Genomic DNA, 17,504 nt, shown 5'->3' with positions numbered 1-17,504 from the left:
TTAAATAGAAAACAGATAAATAAGCCTGCCAGCTATGTGAACTCTAAACTGAAGGGAAATTCCAGTGACTAAAATCTTTTGGAATGATATTAAGAAAGAAATGTGACAACATACAAAAAGAGAGATCATTTTTAACCCTCAATGTACCTCATGTAAACACTGAACTTTTGTGTTTTGCTAATCGCTAACACAGTGATCAAGGTTTGTACCTGTTTTCAATCTTTTGCTCATATTTAGTCTGAATAATGCAAACTATTACGAAGGTGAACGTATTTTTTTAAAATTATAATAAAAAAATATTTATCTCGATCACAAAACCTGCTGGAGAAAAGAAGGAAAAGACATATAGCAAAGGGCAGATTTCAGTAATTAAAGTTGTAATATAATAGCGGCAGGGGAAGTAGTCTTGACTATCGAAAGTTTGACTTATATATAATGTTTCTATTTACTGTTTTTCTATTATCTATTTTCTATTCCATCTATATATTCTTTTTGTTTCTAACATATATATAAATAGATAGAAGAAAAGAAGACCAACCCAGGTGTTGCTAAACACACAACATCTGATACGAAACACCAACAACTTAAGTAATCTTTGTTCATTAAAAAAATAAATAAAAAAGCCACACAATACGCAATGCGAGTTATTTACACTTGGTCACATTTCTCACAATGCTGATTCCTCATGTTTCACTGTATATAGCATATAAAACATAATGCTATTCATAGAAAAACCATCAATGCCAGGATTGTGTGATGCCACATCCTATTTTTTATCCATTTATATTTATATTTATTATTAAGGAACAACCATGAAAGTAGCAAGTTCCTTTTCTCACTCACATTTTAGCAGCTATAAGCAGGCTCCGTCATCAGCTTCTATTTTTTTATTTGCTCTTGATGTCAACACACACCCAAAAAAAAGTTATATTCCCAAGTAATGTAATCTGGGTGAGTCTCTTACAAACTGCTGATACTGGAGACTAAAGATTAAATACTGTATATTTCCTAACAGAAAAATTCACAGTATTAACATGTTGAACAATGTGTATTTGTTCCTTTATTATTTATAAGTATCTATGAAAGCTGTGAATATGTTGTTATTATGGAAAGGATAACGTATTGCAAGGACATTAACAGAAACCAGTACAACCGACAGAGCTGCTGTTATAGAAAATTAATCACCACCTTCTGACCGGTGGGAATTTAACAGAGGTGGACTGTGGTTTAACAAAAATGAACTTGTAGATTAAAATCGAGGTATTTTTAATGTATCTTTAAAGTCATCCCAAAGGAGGAAATGTATCTTTAAGAGTTTGAGAGTGAAGTAATTCCTCTTTTTCGAACTTCTCTAAAAACCTTCGTGTGTTGTGACTACTCTCGTAACGGCCTCAGACAAAAAAGAACACACAGAGGAAATTGTTTATATATATCATTCTTTAATAACCCATTTCATTTGAATATCCTTGGCATTGTGCAATGATCTGTAATCAATGTGCTTTTAAAAAGCCCATGCAGCTTTTCCAACCTTCAGACAGGTACGAAAGCCTCAGCTTCCATTTACAAAACCGTCAGTTGTGTTTCAGAAACGCTGCCGATGCTGCCTGCCGCTTTCCGGGTGCGAATGAAAAATGGGCGGGTTCCTATCTCACCGAGTGTGAAATCACTCCGATACAAATTCTGATACAAAATCTGTCTTTTTTTGTTTGTTTGTTTTTTCCACAAGATAGACTCACTGAGTTTTGAAGGTATTCGTTGAAACTTATACATGGCTGCGATTGTTAGATTTTTTAAAGTTAAAGAAAAATAACATTAAAAAAAAAAGGACACTACTGATGATGCCAGTCGTCTTAATATGTACGACATCGTGTCTAAATAAATAAAAGTTCAAACATCAACATAAACATTTTAAAATATGTAAGAATGGACTGTAAGCAATAATACATAAATACATTTACAATACCTACAGCTTTACAAATTTTTACACAGGTTAAAAAAAAATAAAAAAATTGAAACCGTTACGTCATTAAGACCCAGGATTAAGCGAGAAATCAAAACTGTGTTTGATGGAATGATACGACGAGGTGTGAAAGACACAGACCTTATATACTTAGAGATACAAACCTTTGTGTAGCTTTTAGTATATGACATTGTATTACAGACAGATATGATCTTTAGAGGACAAGTGCATAGCAAAATAGAAGCAAAGTTTATCCAGTTATGGGCGTAAATTCCTGACCGACTGGTATAAAAACACTGAACAGAAACATTTAAGGCAAATTTGATCATTTGAAATTGGCATAGTCTGAGAAAATGTCGACAAAGTCCTGTACCACTCTGTAGCAGAAGTCATACTGTTCCTACAAAGAAAGGAAGAATAATAAGGAGCATTAAATAGTGAATCTCAGAGCCGTGATCACAGCACGTTCAGATCTACAGAACATTTTGGACACGAATTCAGGGAAAAACATATGCTGCTATAATCAGTTTTCCAAAGTAAATTGTTTCTAGGTATCTATTCATGAAAATGCTGAGGAGGATCAAACTAAGAGGAAGGGCAAGGTTGACCATGTAGCTATGGATGATGTCATGTTGCATGAATGACAGTCCAATGTGGCAGTCAATAACGCTCAATAAAGAAAAATAAATGTGATACACAACCCCGGAATATCAACTCAGACTGTATATGACTGTAGACTGTAACATAACTTTTTCTTTTTTATTGAGATTTAACATTACTTTTTCTTTTTTATTGAGATTTAACATTACCTTTTCTTTTTTTATTGAGATTTAACATTACCTTTTCTTTTTTTATTGAGATTTAACATTACCTTTTCTTTTTTTATTGAGATTTAACATTACCTTTTCTTTTTTTATTGAGATTTAACATTACCTTTTCTTTTTTTATTGAGATTTAACATTACCTTTTCTTTTTTTATTGAGATTTAACATTACCTTTTCTTTTTTTATTGAGATTTAACATTACCTTTTCTTTTTTTTATTGAGATTTAACATTACTTTTTCTTTTTTTTATTGAGATTTGACATTACTTTTTCTTTTTTTATTGAGATTTAACATTACTTTTTCTTTTTTTTATTGAGATTTGACATTACTTTTTCTTTTTTTTATTGAGATTTGACAACTTTTTTCTTTTTTTATTGAGATTTAACATTACTTTTTTATTTTTTTATTGAGATTTAACATTACTTTTTCTTTTTTTATTGAGATTTAACATTACTTTTTCTTTTTTTATTGAGATTTAACATTACCTTTTCTTTTTTTATTGAGATTTAACATTACCTTTTCTTTTTTTATTGAGATTTAACATTACCTTTTCTTTTTTTATTGAGATTTAACATTACCTTTTCTTTTTTTTATTGAGATTTAACATTACTGTTTTCTTTTTTTAACTGAGATTTAACATTATTTTTCTTTTTTTATTGGGATTTAACATTACTTTTTTATTTTTTTATTGAGATTTAACATTACTTTTTTATTTTTTTATTGAGATTTAACATTACTTTTTCTTTTTTTATTGAGATTTAACATTACTTTTTCTTTTTTTTATTGGGATTTAACATTACCTTTTTCTTTTTTTAACTGAGATTTAACATTACTTTTTTTTATTGAGATTTAACATTACTTTTTCTTTTTGTATTGAGATTTAACATTACGTTTTCTTTTTTTATTGAGATTTGACATTACTTTTTCTTTTTTTAACTGAGATTTAACATTACTTTTCTTTTTTTATTGAGATTTGACATTATTTTCTTTCTTTTTTTGATGAGATTTAACATCACTTTTTTATTTTTTTATTGAGATTTAACATCACTTTTTTATTTTTTTATTGAGATTTAACATTACTTTTTTTATTATTGAGATTTAACATTACTTTTTTTCTTTTTTTAGTGAGATTTTATTTGACTTCTGGTCTACACCAAGGTTTTCACAGAATTCAGCTCTAAAATGACTGAAATTAAATTAAATTAATTACTTATAAATAAACAGACGGTACTAGAATTCACAGAAACATTTTTAACAGCTTTTCCTAAGGGAAAAGGATCCTTTGTGAATCTGGTCATGGGAGGTTTAGTACATACCACAGTCTGCACCATGTGTGGCCGCTGCATTCGCAAACTCTTCACAGTCTGAAAGACGTCCAGCAGGCCCTCTGCCTTCACACGCTCCAGAATATTACTGAGGGCAATAAACGTACCGGTCCGACCCGCTCCAGCACTACACACACACACACACACACACACACACACACACACACACACAAATTGAGAATGAATGCGTACAGAGTTATAAACACATCCAGCTTTCTAAATTTTGTTGATTTATTTATTTCATTTGATAAATAAAATTTGACTTGACACATTCCCTCAACTCAGGAAACACAGGAAGATCTCCTCAACCCTGAGTTCAGCAAGTAACATCAAATCAACATGGCTACTCAGTGCACAGTAAACAAAGCACTTCCTTACTTTTAGATATGTAATGCCGAGCTATTATTTCCTTTAGAGCAATCAACCTACTGACAAAATAGCTTTTTAAATCAAATCAGGAAATATACATCACTCATCTCATTTAGCATGTTAGCTTGTTGCTAACAGAAATATGAACATGGAGGTGTCCATGTGTCTGTGTTTGACTTTGCAACTCAAACAAAAAAAAGTTATATAAAATAATGAGTTACATAATAAAGTCGCACATTTCACAAGCTTTCAAAATCTAGAAAACCAGTGCAACTGGCAATGTTGCAAGACCAAATATATGTAGTTAAATTAAATGTTAGCTATGTTTATGTCTAAGCCTAAAGACATCAAATATATTTCACATGCATGACTTTATTCATCTGCTGCTACGTCTATATCACAACACCGTTCTCTCTACTCTTCTTCTTCTTCGTTCTTATTTTCTCTACACTTATTTTCAGTACCATGCACAGGCCCTGTGTAAACACACAGTTATACTGTTGTGTCCTGCAGAAACAATATTTTGTCCCAATGTAACCAAGTTAGATGGAGGAATAACAATAAAATCCACTTGACCTAACTTGGTGACCCAGATCTAAAATTACACAAGTGAAAAAAGCTATACTGAGGAAAGTTCATGAATCGTGATTAGTATGCAGGTCATTTGAGCAATTTGTATAAGATGCCCAGAAATCCATGTGAAGCATTGACTATGCACAAGCCTGAACAAAGATGATGTTTCCAGATTTGGCAAACATAGCCAACTTCAGTCATCGATTCTAGCTATGACCTTATTTCCAGTAGGATAGTGTGCCATATTACAAAACACACACCTGTCATTATAATGAAATAATGAAATAAAGACCTAACTAGATAAAGTGATCATTGACGGAAGGGTAAAGTATGCATGTCTGTGTGTGTGTGTGTGTGTGTGTGTTACCTGCAGTGTACGACAATAGGATGGTTTCCTGATTGCTGTTGCTGTTTCTGCACCGCAGCAATGATGTCGATCATTCCCTTCCCCTCTGCTGGAATTCCAATCTCCGGCCAGCCGTGAAAGTGGAAGTGACGGACCAATCGTGTCTCCTTCTCCTGCTCCACACAAAACAACTCACATTAGAGCTGAGATGAAATTAAACATCTCTATACTATAATATCTGTACGATGTTATTGGCTATGTAGTATTGAGGTATACACTCACTGAGTACTTTTTCAGGAACACTATAATAATAATAATACTGGGTAAGGCCTCACTTGGTGTGAATTCCACAAGATGTTGGAAATATTCCTTTCAGATTCTGGTCCATGATGATATGATATGAATCACACAATTACTGCAGATTTGTAAGAGCACTTTCATGTTGTGAATTTGCTCTACTCAACTGTGTTCTACTGGATCAGACCTAGTACCTGGGAAGGCTAATGAAGAACACTGAACTTATTGTCATGTTCATGAAACTAGTTTAAGATGACTTTTCTTTTGTGACATGGTGTGGTGTATTATCAGCTGGAAGAAGCCATTAGAAGATGGTAAATGGTGGCCATGAAGAGATGCGCATGATTCAACAAAACTCAAATAGGCTGTGGCATTCAGGTGATGATCGATTGGTCCAAAGTGTGCCAAGAAAACATTCCCCGCACCATTACACCACCTCCTCCATCTTGGCCTGTTGAATCAGATTGGATCCATGGATTCATGGTGTTGGCACCAAATTCTGATCCTACCATCTGTGAGCCTTAGCAAAAATCTAGATTCCTCAGACCAGGCTAGGTGAGTCTCTGCCCACTGCAGCCTCAGCTTCCTGTTCTTGGCTGACTAAGGAGAAACCGTATCTGATCTTCTGCTGTCACCTCAAGGTTAGACATGTTGTGCATTCTGAGATGCTTGTTTGCTCAACATATTTGTACAGGATTGTTATCTGAGTTACTGTAACCTTTCTCTGAGCACATACCAGTCTAGCCATTTTCTGTTGCTCCCGCTCATCGACAACGTGTTTTTGTCCACAGAACTGCTGCTCATTGTTTTGTTTTTTTCTTTATTGCACCATTTTGAGTAAACTCTAGAGATTGTTGTGTGTGAAAATCTCAGGAGATCAGTAGTTCTGGAAATACTCATATCAGCCCATCTGGCACCAGCAATCATGCCACGGTCAAAATCACTGAGATCAGATTTTTCTCCCCATTCTGGTGGTTGATGTGAGCATTACTTGAATCTGCTGCATAATTTTATGTTCTGCGCTGCTGCTACAGGATTGGATGATTAGATATTTGCATAAATGAGTAGGTGTACAGGTTTTTCTTAAGTTTGCAATGAATTAACTGTACTGATATACACCTTTTATATTTCTTTTCTATAAATACCAGTAAACACACACACACACACACACTTACCGGGTCATATGTGAGTACCAGATCTCTGAGACTGAAAGTGTCATCACACTGAGTATCAGCTTTGATTTCCACTGTGTAGTCTCCATATTTCACTGAGTCTTCTGTAGGCCAGTACTGACAACACTTATCCTGCACAACACACACACACACACACAATAATATTTAATATTACATCTTTATTAAAGACCTTGTTTCGAACCTCTAAATGGTCGCATGTAGATAACTACTTATTTATTTATTTATTTTAAAAAATTTGGTACGTAGATTAAAGTTAAGATTAGGTTTATTTCTATCATAGCATTAATTAGATTAATTTGCATATGTCAGAGGGACAGCTTCAGAGAATAGAAATAAAGTGTGTGTGTGTGTGTGCGTGTGTGTGTACCTGTTCTCTCTCTTGGAGTTCTGTCAGCATGACTATGGAATGACATTTCCATTCCCAAACCATCCTCCAGAAATCTTCCACCGTGTGGGGTAAAGGACCTTGTGTCGCTATGAAGTAGTCTTTTTGCCTGTAGCCCTGTCACAACCGAACAAAACCATTCAACACACACAGACACACACATACACACAGACAAAATCAGTACACAGTAATGTACACAGCAAATAGTAAATACAGTAAATATACTAGGAAGTATGAAAGCTATTGTGGAATATTTTATCTTGAATTTATGATTTAATATTATGCAATTGTGACTTTGTCTTTCCTCACGCTTGCGAGTCAATATCCACGATTTATTGTGTAGATATTAACAAGTTGCCATTGTGAGATAATAGTAAGCAGTTGTGAGATCAAAAGTCACAATTGAGAAATATATAGTTGCAATTGAGAGCTCACATTTGCAAGATAAATCAGCACAATTATTTCGTATCAGGCTTCCACAGTTATTAGTTATAGGATATAAAACTAATATATCCTATAACATCTAGAGTTATTGGATATAGAATATTTAAAAATGATTCATTGATTAAAATCCTTTTTGTCAACAGTAAACGGTAACATAAATGCTATAACTATAATAAAACCACAAAAATCATTCATCAGTAAACAATTAGAACAAAAAAAAAAAAAAGGACTCACATCAATAAAAGATGCATTAATGTAGTCAGTGAATTCCTGCCCTCTCCTCATGGATAGGATCACCCTGTTAAAATCATCTACAATAAAGAAGACGGAAAACAATATAGAACGTGTGAATTGTGAAATATATAAAGAGTGCTTTTAGCAACACTGTTCAACTTTTAGCAATATTGTTCCACTTATTAGCATTGCTCTACTGCTATCACCACAAGTTCTAGCTATTAGCAACACTTTGTTAGTTATTAGCACTGTTCTAACTAGCACTGTTCAAGTTCTAGTTATTAGAAACACTGTTCTAGCTAGCAGAACTGTGTCTAACTATTAGCGGCAGTTTTCCAGTTCTAGCTATTAGCAACACTGTTCTAGTTAACAGCAACACTGTTCCAGTTCTAGCTTTTACCAACACTGTTCTAGTTAATACTAACACTGTTCTAGATAATAGCAACACTATTCCAGTTCTAGCTTTTACCAACACTGTTCTAGTTAATACTAACACTATTCTAGATAATAGCAACACTGTTCCAGTTCTAGCTTTTAGCAACACTGTTCTAGTTAATACTAACACTGTTCTAGATAATAGCAACACTATTCCAGTTCTAGCTTTTAGCAACACTGTTCTAGTTAATACTAACACTATTCTAGATAATAGCAACACTGTTCCAGTTCTAGCTTTTACCAACATTGTTCTAGTTAATACTAACACTATTCTAGATAATAGCAACACTGTTCCAGTTCTAGCTTTTACCAACACTGTTCTAGTTAATACTAACACTGTTCTAGATAATAGCAACACTGTTCCAGTTCTAGCTTTTACCAACACTGTTCTAGTTAATACTAACACTGTTCTAGATAATAGCAACACTGTTCCAGTTCTAGCTTTTACCAACACTGTTCTAGTTAATACTAACACTGTTCTAGATAATAGCAACACTGTTCCAGTTCTAGCTTTTACCAACACTGTTCTAGTTAATACTAACACTATTCTAGATAATAGCAACACTGTTCCAGTTCTAGCTTTTACCAACACTGTTCTAGTTAATATTAACACTGTTCTAGTTAATACTAACACTGTTCTAGATAATAGCAACACTGTTCCAGTTCTAGCTTTTAGCAACACTGTTCTAGTTAATACTAACACTGTTCTAGATAATAGCAACACTGTTCCAGTTCTAGCTTTTACCAACACTGTTCTAGTTAATACTAACACTGTTCTAGATAATAGCAACACTGTTCCAGTTCTAGCTTTTAGCAACACTGTTCTAGTTAATACTAACACTGTTCTAGATAATAGCAACACTGTTCCAGTTCTAGCTTTTAGCAACACTGTTCTAGTTAATACTAACACTGTTCTAGATAATAGCAACACTGTTCCAGTTCTAGCTTTTAGCAACACTGTTCTAGTTAATACTAACACTGTTCTAGATAATAGCAACACTGTTCCAGTTCTAGCTTTTGCCAACACTGTTCTAGTTAATACTAATACTGTTCTAGATAATAGCAACACTGTTCCAGTTCTAGCTTTTAGCAACACTGTTCTAGTTAATACTAACACTGTTCTAGATAATAGCAACACTGTTCCAGTTCTAGCTTTTAGCAACACTGTTCTAGTTAATACTAACACTGTTCTAGATAATAGCAACACTGTTCCAGTTCTAGCTTTTAGCAACACTGTTCTAGTTAATACTAACACTGTTCTAGATAATAGCAACACTGTTCCAGTTCTAGCTTTTAGCAACACTGTTCTAGTTAATACTAATACTGTTCTAGATAATAGCCACACTGTTCCAGTTCTAGCTTTTAGCAACACTGTTCTAGTTAATACTAACACTGTTCTAGATAATAGCAACACTGTTCCAGTTCTAGCTTTTAGCAACACTGTTCTAGTTAATACTAACACTGTTCTAGATAATAGCAACACTATTCCAGTTCTAGCTTTTACCAACACTGTTCTAGTTAATACTAACACTGTTCTAGATAATAGCAACACTGTTCCAGTTCTAGCTTTTAGCAACACTGTTCTAGTTAATACTAACACTGTTCTAGATAACAGCAACACTGTTCCAGTTCTAGCTTTTACCAACACTGTTCTAGTTAATACTAACACTGTTCTAGATAATAGCAACACTATTCCAGTTCTAGCTTTTACCAACACTGTTCTAGTTAATACTAACACTGTTCTAGATAATAGCAACACTGTTCCAGTTCTAGCTTTTGCCAACACTGTTCTAGTTAATACTAACACTGTTCTAGATAACAGCAACACTGTTCCAGTTCTAGCTTTTAGCAACACTGTTCTAGTTAATACTAACACTGTTCTAGATAATAGCAACACTGTTCCAGTTCTAGCTTTTAGCAACACTGTTCTAGTTAATACTAACACTGTTCTAGATAATAGCAACACTGTTCCAGTTCTAGCTTTTAGCAACACTGTTCTAGTTAATACTAACACTGTTCTAGATAATAGCAACACTGTTCCAGTTCTAGCTTTTAGCAACACTGTTCTAGTTAATACTAACACTGTTCTAGATAATAGCAACACTGTTCCAGTTCTAGCTTTTAGCAACACTGTTCTAGTTAATACTAACACTGTTCTAGATAATAGCAACACTGTTCCAGTTCTAGCTTTTAGCAACACTGTTCTAGTTAATACTAACACTGTTCTAGATAATAGCAACACTGTTCCAGTTCTAGCTTTTAGCAACACTGTTCTAGTTAATACTAACACTGTTCTAGATAATAGCAACACTGTTCCAGTTCTAGCTTTTAGCAACACTGTTCTAGTTAATACTAACACTGTTCTAGATAATAGCAACACTATTCCAGTTCTAGCTTTTAGCAACACTGTTCTAGTTAATACTAACACTGTTCTAGATAATAGCAACACTGTTCCAGTTCTAGCTTTTACCAACACTGTTCTAGTTAATACTAACACTATTCTAGATAATAGCAACACTGTTCCAGTTCTAGCTTTTGCCAACACTGTTCTAGTTAATACTAACACTGTTCTAGTTAATACTAACACTGTTCCAGTTCTAGCTTTTACCAACACTGTTCTAGTTAATACTAACACTGTTCTAGATAATAGCAACACTATTCCAGTTCTAGCTTTTAGCAACACTGTTCTAGTTAATACTAACACTGTTCTAGATAATAGCAACACTGTTCCAGTTCTAGCTTTTACCAACACTGTTCTAGTTAATACTAACACTGTTCTAGATAACAGCAACACTGTTCCAGTTCTAGCTTTTGCCAACACTGTTCTAGTTAATACTAACACTGTTCTAGATAATAGCAACACTGTTCCAGTTCTAGCTTTTAGCAACACTGTTCTAGTTAATACTAACACTGTTCTAGATAACAGCAACACTGTTCCAGTTCTAGCTTTTAGCAACACTGTTCTAGTTAATACTAACACTGTTCTAGATAATAGCAACACTGTTCCAGTTCTAGCTTTTAGCAACACTGTTCTAGTTAATACTAACACTGTTCTAGTTAATACTAACACTGTTCTAGATAATAGCAACACTGTTCCAGTTCTAGCTTTTGCCAACACTGTTCTAGTTAATACTAACACTGTTCTAGCTTTTACCAACACTGTTCTAGTTAATACTAACACTGTTCTAGATAACAGCAACACTGTTCCAGTTCTAGCTTTTGCCAACACTGTTCTAGTTAATACTAACACTGTTCTAGATAATAGCAACACTGTTCCAGTTCTAGCTTTTACCAACACTGTTCTAGTTAATACTAACACTGTTCTAGATAACAGCAACACTGTTCCAGTTCTAGCTTTTGCCAACACTGTTCTAGTTAATACTAACACTGTTCTAGATAATAGCAACACTGTTCCAGTTCTAGCTTTTAGCAACACTGTTCTAGTTAATACTAACACTGTTCTAGATAATAGCAACACTGTTCCAGTTCTAGCTTTTAGCAACACTGTTCTAGTTAATACTAACACTGTTCTAGTTAATACTAACACTGTTCTAGATAATAGCAACACTGTTCCAGTTCTAGCTTTTGCCAACACTGTTCTAGTTAATACTAACACTGTTCTAGTTAATACTAACACTGTTCTAGTTAATACTAACACTGTTCTAGCTTTTACCAACACTGTTCTAGTTAATACTAACACTGTTCTAGATAATAGCAACACTGTTCCAGTTCTAGCTTTTACCAACACTGTTCTAGTTAATACTAACACTGTTCTAGATAATAGCAACACTGTTCCAGTTCTAGCTTTTGCCAACACTGTTCTAGTTAATACTAACACTGTTCTAGATAACAGCAACACTGTTCCAGTTCTAGCTTTTACCAACACTGTTCTAGTTAATACTAACACTGTTCTAGATAATAGCAATACTGTTCCAGTTCTAGCTTTTGCCAACACTGTTCTAGTTAATACTAACACTGTTCTAGATAATAGCAACACTGTTCCAGTTCTAGCTTTTGCCAACACTGTTCTAGTTAATACTAACACTGTTCTAGATAATAGCAACACTGTTCCAGTTCTAGCTTTTACCAACACTGTTCTAGTTAATACTAACACTGTTCTAGATAACAGCAACACTGTTCCAGTTCTAGCTTTTACCAACACTGTTCTAGTTAATACTAACACTGTTCTAGATAATAGCAACACTGTTCCAGTTCTAGCTTTTGCCAACACTGTTCTAGTTAATACTAACACTGTTCTAGATAACAGCAACACTATTCCAGTTCTAGCTTTTACCAACACTGTTCTAGTTAATACTAACACTGTTCTAGATAATAGCAACACTATTCCAGTTCTAGCTTTTACCAACACTGTTCTAGTTAATACTAACACTGTTCTAGATAATAGCAACACTGTTCCAGTTCTAGCTTTTGCCAACACTGTTCTAGTTAATACTAACACTGTTCTAGATAACAGCAACACTATTCCAGTTCTAGCTTTTACCAACACTGTTCTAGTTAATACTAACACTGTTCTAGATAATAGCAACACTATTCCAGTTCTAGCTTTTGCCAACACTGTTCTAGTTAATACTAACACTGTTCTAGTTAATACTAACACTGTTCTAGTTAATACTAACACTGTTCTAGCTTTTACCAACACTGTTCTAGTTAATACTAACACTGTTCTAGATAATAGCAACACTATTCCAGTTCTAGCTTTTGCCAACACTGTTCTAGTTAATACTAACACTGTTCTAGATAATAGCAACACTGTTCCAGTTCTAGCTTTTAGCAACACTGTTCTAGTTAATACTAACACTGTTCTAGATAACAGCAACACTGTTCCAGTTCTAGCTTTTGCCAACACTGTTCTAGTTAATACTAACACTGTTCTAGATAATAGCAACACTGTTCCAGTTCTAGCTTTTAGCAACACTGTTCTAGTTAATACTAACACTGTTCTAGATAATAGCAACACTGTTCCAGTTCTAGCTTTTAGCAACACTGTTCTAGTTAATACTAACACTGTTCTAGTTAATACTAACACTGTTCTAGATAATAGCAACACTGTTCCAGTTCTAGCTTTTGCCAACACTGTTCTAGTTAATACTAACACTGTTCTAGTTAATACTAACACTGTTCTAGTTAATACTAACACTGTTCTAGCTTTTACCAACACTGTTCTAGTTAATACTAACACTGTTCTAGATAATAGCAACACTGTTCCAGTTCTAGCTTTTAGCAACACTGTTCTAGTTAATACTAACACTGTTCTAGTTAATACTAACACTGTTCTAGATAATAGCAACACTGTTCCAGTTCTAGCTTTTGCCAACACTGTTCTAGTTAATACTAACACTTTTCTAGCTTTTACCAACACTGTTCTAGTTAATACTAACACTGTTCTAGATAACAGCAACACTGTTCCAGTTCTAGCTTTTGCCAACACTGTTCTAGTTAATACTAACACTGTTCTAGATAATAGCAACACTGTTCCAGTTCTAGCTTTTAGCAACACTGTTCTAGTTAATACTAACACTGTTCTAGATAACAGCAACACTGTTCCAGTTCTAGCTTTTAGCAACACTGTTCTAGTTAATACTAACACTGTTCTAGATAATAGCAACACTGTTCCAGTTCTAGCTTTTAGCAACACTGTTCTAGTTAATACTAACACTGTTCTAGTTAATACTAACACTGTTCTAGATAATAGCAACACTGTTCCAGTTCTAGCTTTTGCCAACACTGTTCTAGTTAATACTAACACTGTTCTAGCTTTTACCAACACTGTTCTAGTTAATACTAACACTGTTCTAGTTAACAGCAACACTGTTCCAGTTCTAGCTTTTACCAACACTGTTCTAGTTAATACTAACACTGTTCTAGATAATAGCAACACTATTCCAGTTCTAGCTTTTACCAACACTGTTCTAGTTAATACTAACACTATTCTAGATAATAGCAACACTGTTCCAGTTCTAGCTTTTAGCAACACTGTTCTAGTTAATACTAACACTGTTCTAGATAATAGCAACACTATTCCAGTTCTAGCTTTTAGCAACACTGTTCTAGTTAATACTAACACTATTCTAGATAATAGCAACACTGTTCCAGTTCTAGCTTTTGCCAACACTGTTCTAGTTAATACTAACACTGTTCTAGTTAATACTAACACTGTTCTAGATAATAGCAACACTGTTCCAGTTCTAGCTTTTAGCAACACTGTTCTAGTTAATACTAACACTGTTCTAGCTTTTACCAACACTGTTCTAGTTAATACTAACACTGTTCTAGCTTTTACCAACACTGTTCTAGTTAATACTAACACTGTTCTAGATAATAGCAACACTGTTCCAGTTCTAGCTTTTACCAACACTGTTCTAGTTAATACTAACACTATTCTAGATAATAGCAACACTGTTCCAGTTCTAGCTTTTACCAACACTGTTCTAGTTAATACTAACACTATTCTAGATAATAGCAACACTGTTCCAGTTCTAGCTTTTACCAACACTGTTCTAGTTAATACTAACACTGTTCTAGATAATAGCAATACTGTTCCAGTTCTAGCTTTTGCCAACACTGTTCTAGTTAATACTAACACTGTTCTAGATAATAGCAACACTGTTCCAGTTCTAGCTTTTAGCAACACTGTTCTAGTTAATACTAACACTGTTCTAGATAATAGCAACACTGTTCCAGTTCTAGCTTTTACCAACACTGTTCTAGTTAATACTAACACTGTTCTAGATAATAGCAACACTGTTCCAGTTCTAGCTTTTAGCAACACTGTTCTAGTTAATACTAACACTGTTCTAGATAATAGCAACACTGTTCCAGTTCTAGCTTTTAGCAACACTGTTCTAGTTAATACTAACACTGTTCTAGATAATAGCAACACTGTTCCAGTTCTAGCTTTTAGCAACACTGTTCTAGTTAATACTAACACTGTTCTAGATAATAGCAACACTGTTCCAGTTCTAGCTTTTGCCAACACTGTTCTAGTTAATACTAATACTGTTCTAGATAATAGCAACACTGTTCCAGTTCTAGCTTTTAGCAACACTGTTCTAGTTAATACTAACACTGTTCTAGATAATAGCAACACTGTTCCAGTTCTAGCTTTTAGCAACACTGTTCTAGTTAATACTAACACTGTTCTAGATAATAGCAACACTGTTCCAGTTCTAGCTTTTAGCAACACTGTTCTAGTTAATACTAACACTGTTCTAGATAATAGCAACACTGTTCTAGTTAATACTAACACTGTTCTAGCTTTTGCCAACACTGTTCTAGTTAATACTAACACTGTTCTAGATAACAGCAACACTGTTCCAGTTCTAGCTTTTGCCAACACTGTTCTAGTTAATACTAACACTGTTCTAGTTAATACTAACACTGTTCTAGTTAATACTAACACTGTTCTAGCTTTTACCAACACTGTTCTAGTTAATACTAACACTGTTCTAGATAATAGCAACACTATTCCAGTTCTAGCTTTTACCAACACTGTTCTAGTTAATACTAACACTGTTCTAGTTAAAACTAACACTGTTCTAGATAATACTAACACTGTTCTAGATAACAGCAACACTGTTCCAGTTCTAGCTTTTACCAACACTGTTCTAGTTAATACTAACACTGTTCTAGATAACAGCAACACTATTCCAGTTCTAGCTTTTACCAACACTGTTCTAGTTAATACTAACACTGTTCTAGATAATAGCAACACTGTTCCAGTTCTAGCTTTTAGCAACACTGTTCTAGTTAATACTAACACTGTTCTAGATAACAGCAACACTGTTCCAGTTCTAGCTTTTACCAACACTGTTCTAGTTAATACTAACACTGTTCTAGATAATAGCAACACTATTCCAGTTCTAGCTTTTACCAACACTGTTCTAGTTAATACTAACACTGTTCTAGATAATAGCAACACTGTTCCAGTTCTAGCTTTTGCCAACACTGTTCTAGTTAATACTAACACTGTTCTAGATAACAGCAACACTGTTCCAGTTCTAGCTTTTACCAACACTGTTCTAGTTAATACTAACACTGTTCTAGATAATAGCAACACTATTCCAGTTCTAGCTTTTGCCAACACTGTTCTAGTTAATACTAACACTGTTCTAGTTAATACTAACACTGTTCTAGCTTTTACCAACACTGTTCTAGTTAATACTAACACTGTTCTAGATAATAGCAACACTATTCCAGTTCTAGCTTTTACCAACACTGTTCTAGTTAATACTAACACTGTTCTAGTTAAAACTAACACTGTTCTAGATAATACTAACACTGTTCTAGATAACAGCAACACTGTTCCAGTTCTAGCTTTTACCAACACTGTTCTAGTTAATACTAACACTGTTCTAGATAACAGCAACACTATTCCAGTTCTAGCTTTTACCAACACTGTTCTAGTTAATACTAACACTGTTCTAGTTAATACTAACACTGTTCTAGTTAATACTAACACTGTTCTAGTTAACAGCAACACTGTTCCAGTTCTAGCTTTTACCAACACTGTTCTAGTTAATACTAACACTGTTCTAGATAATAGCAACACTGTTCCAGTTCTAGCTTTTAGCAACACTGTTCTAGTTAATACTAACACTGTTCTAGATAATAGCAACACTGTTCCAGTTCTAGCTTTTAGCAACACTGTTCTAGTTAATACTAACACTGTTCTAGATAATAGCAACACTGTTCCAGTTCTAGCTTTTAGCAACACTGTTCTAGTTAATACTAACACTGTTCTAGATAATAGCAACACTGTTCCAGTTCTAGCTTTTAGCAACACTGTTCTAGTTAATACTAACACTGTTCTAGATAATAGCAACACTATTCCAGTTCTAGCTTTTACCAACACTGTTCTAGTTAATACTAACACTGTTCTAGATAATAGCAACACTGTTCCAGTTCTAGCTTTTAGCAACACTGTTCTAGTTAATACTAACACTGTTCTAGATAACAGCAACACTGTTCCAGTTCTAGCTTTTACCAACACTGTTCTAGTTAATACTAACACTATTCTAGATAATAGCAACACTGTTCCAGTTCTAGCTTTTACCAACACTGTTCTAGTTAATACTAACACTGTTCTAGATAATAGCAAC

The 17,504-nt window shown here is 34.0% G+C and overlaps 1 protein-coding gene across 3 annotated transcripts in view; it reads right to left on the bottom strand.

The window, feature by feature from the left end:
- Positions 1-1,419: 1,419 nt before the first annotated feature.
- Positions 1,420-17,504, bottom strand: part of ptprea (protein tyrosine phosphatase receptor type Ea) — a 95,695-nt gene continuing 79,610 nt past the window's right edge. For all 3 annotated transcript variants that reach the window (XM_058406623.1, XM_058406624.1, XM_058406625.1), the window contains 6 exons: positions 7,951-8,027; positions 7,255-7,389; positions 6,870-6,998; positions 5,419-5,570; positions 4,101-4,236; positions 1,420-2,360 (listed from right to left, as the gene is read on the bottom strand). In XM_058406623.1, coding sequence (XP_058262606.1) covers positions 2,286-2,360; positions 4,101-4,236; positions 5,419-5,570; positions 6,870-6,998; positions 7,255-7,389; positions 7,951-8,027 — 704 coding nt within the window. In that variant the 3' untranslated portion in view covers positions 1,420-2,285. The remainder of the gene's footprint in view (positions 2,361-4,100; positions 4,237-5,418; positions 5,571-6,869; positions 6,999-7,254; positions 7,390-7,950; positions 8,028-17,504) is intronic.

This window comes from Hemibagrus wyckioides, linkage group LG13, assembly GCF_019097595.1.
Source record: "Hemibagrus wyckioides isolate EC202008001 linkage group LG13, SWU_Hwy_1.0, whole genome shotgun sequence".
Lineage (NCBI taxonomy): Eukaryota > Metazoa > Chordata > Actinopteri > Siluriformes > Bagridae > Hemibagrus > Hemibagrus wyckioides.
This window is presented reverse-complemented; position numbering and strand designations above follow the sequence as displayed.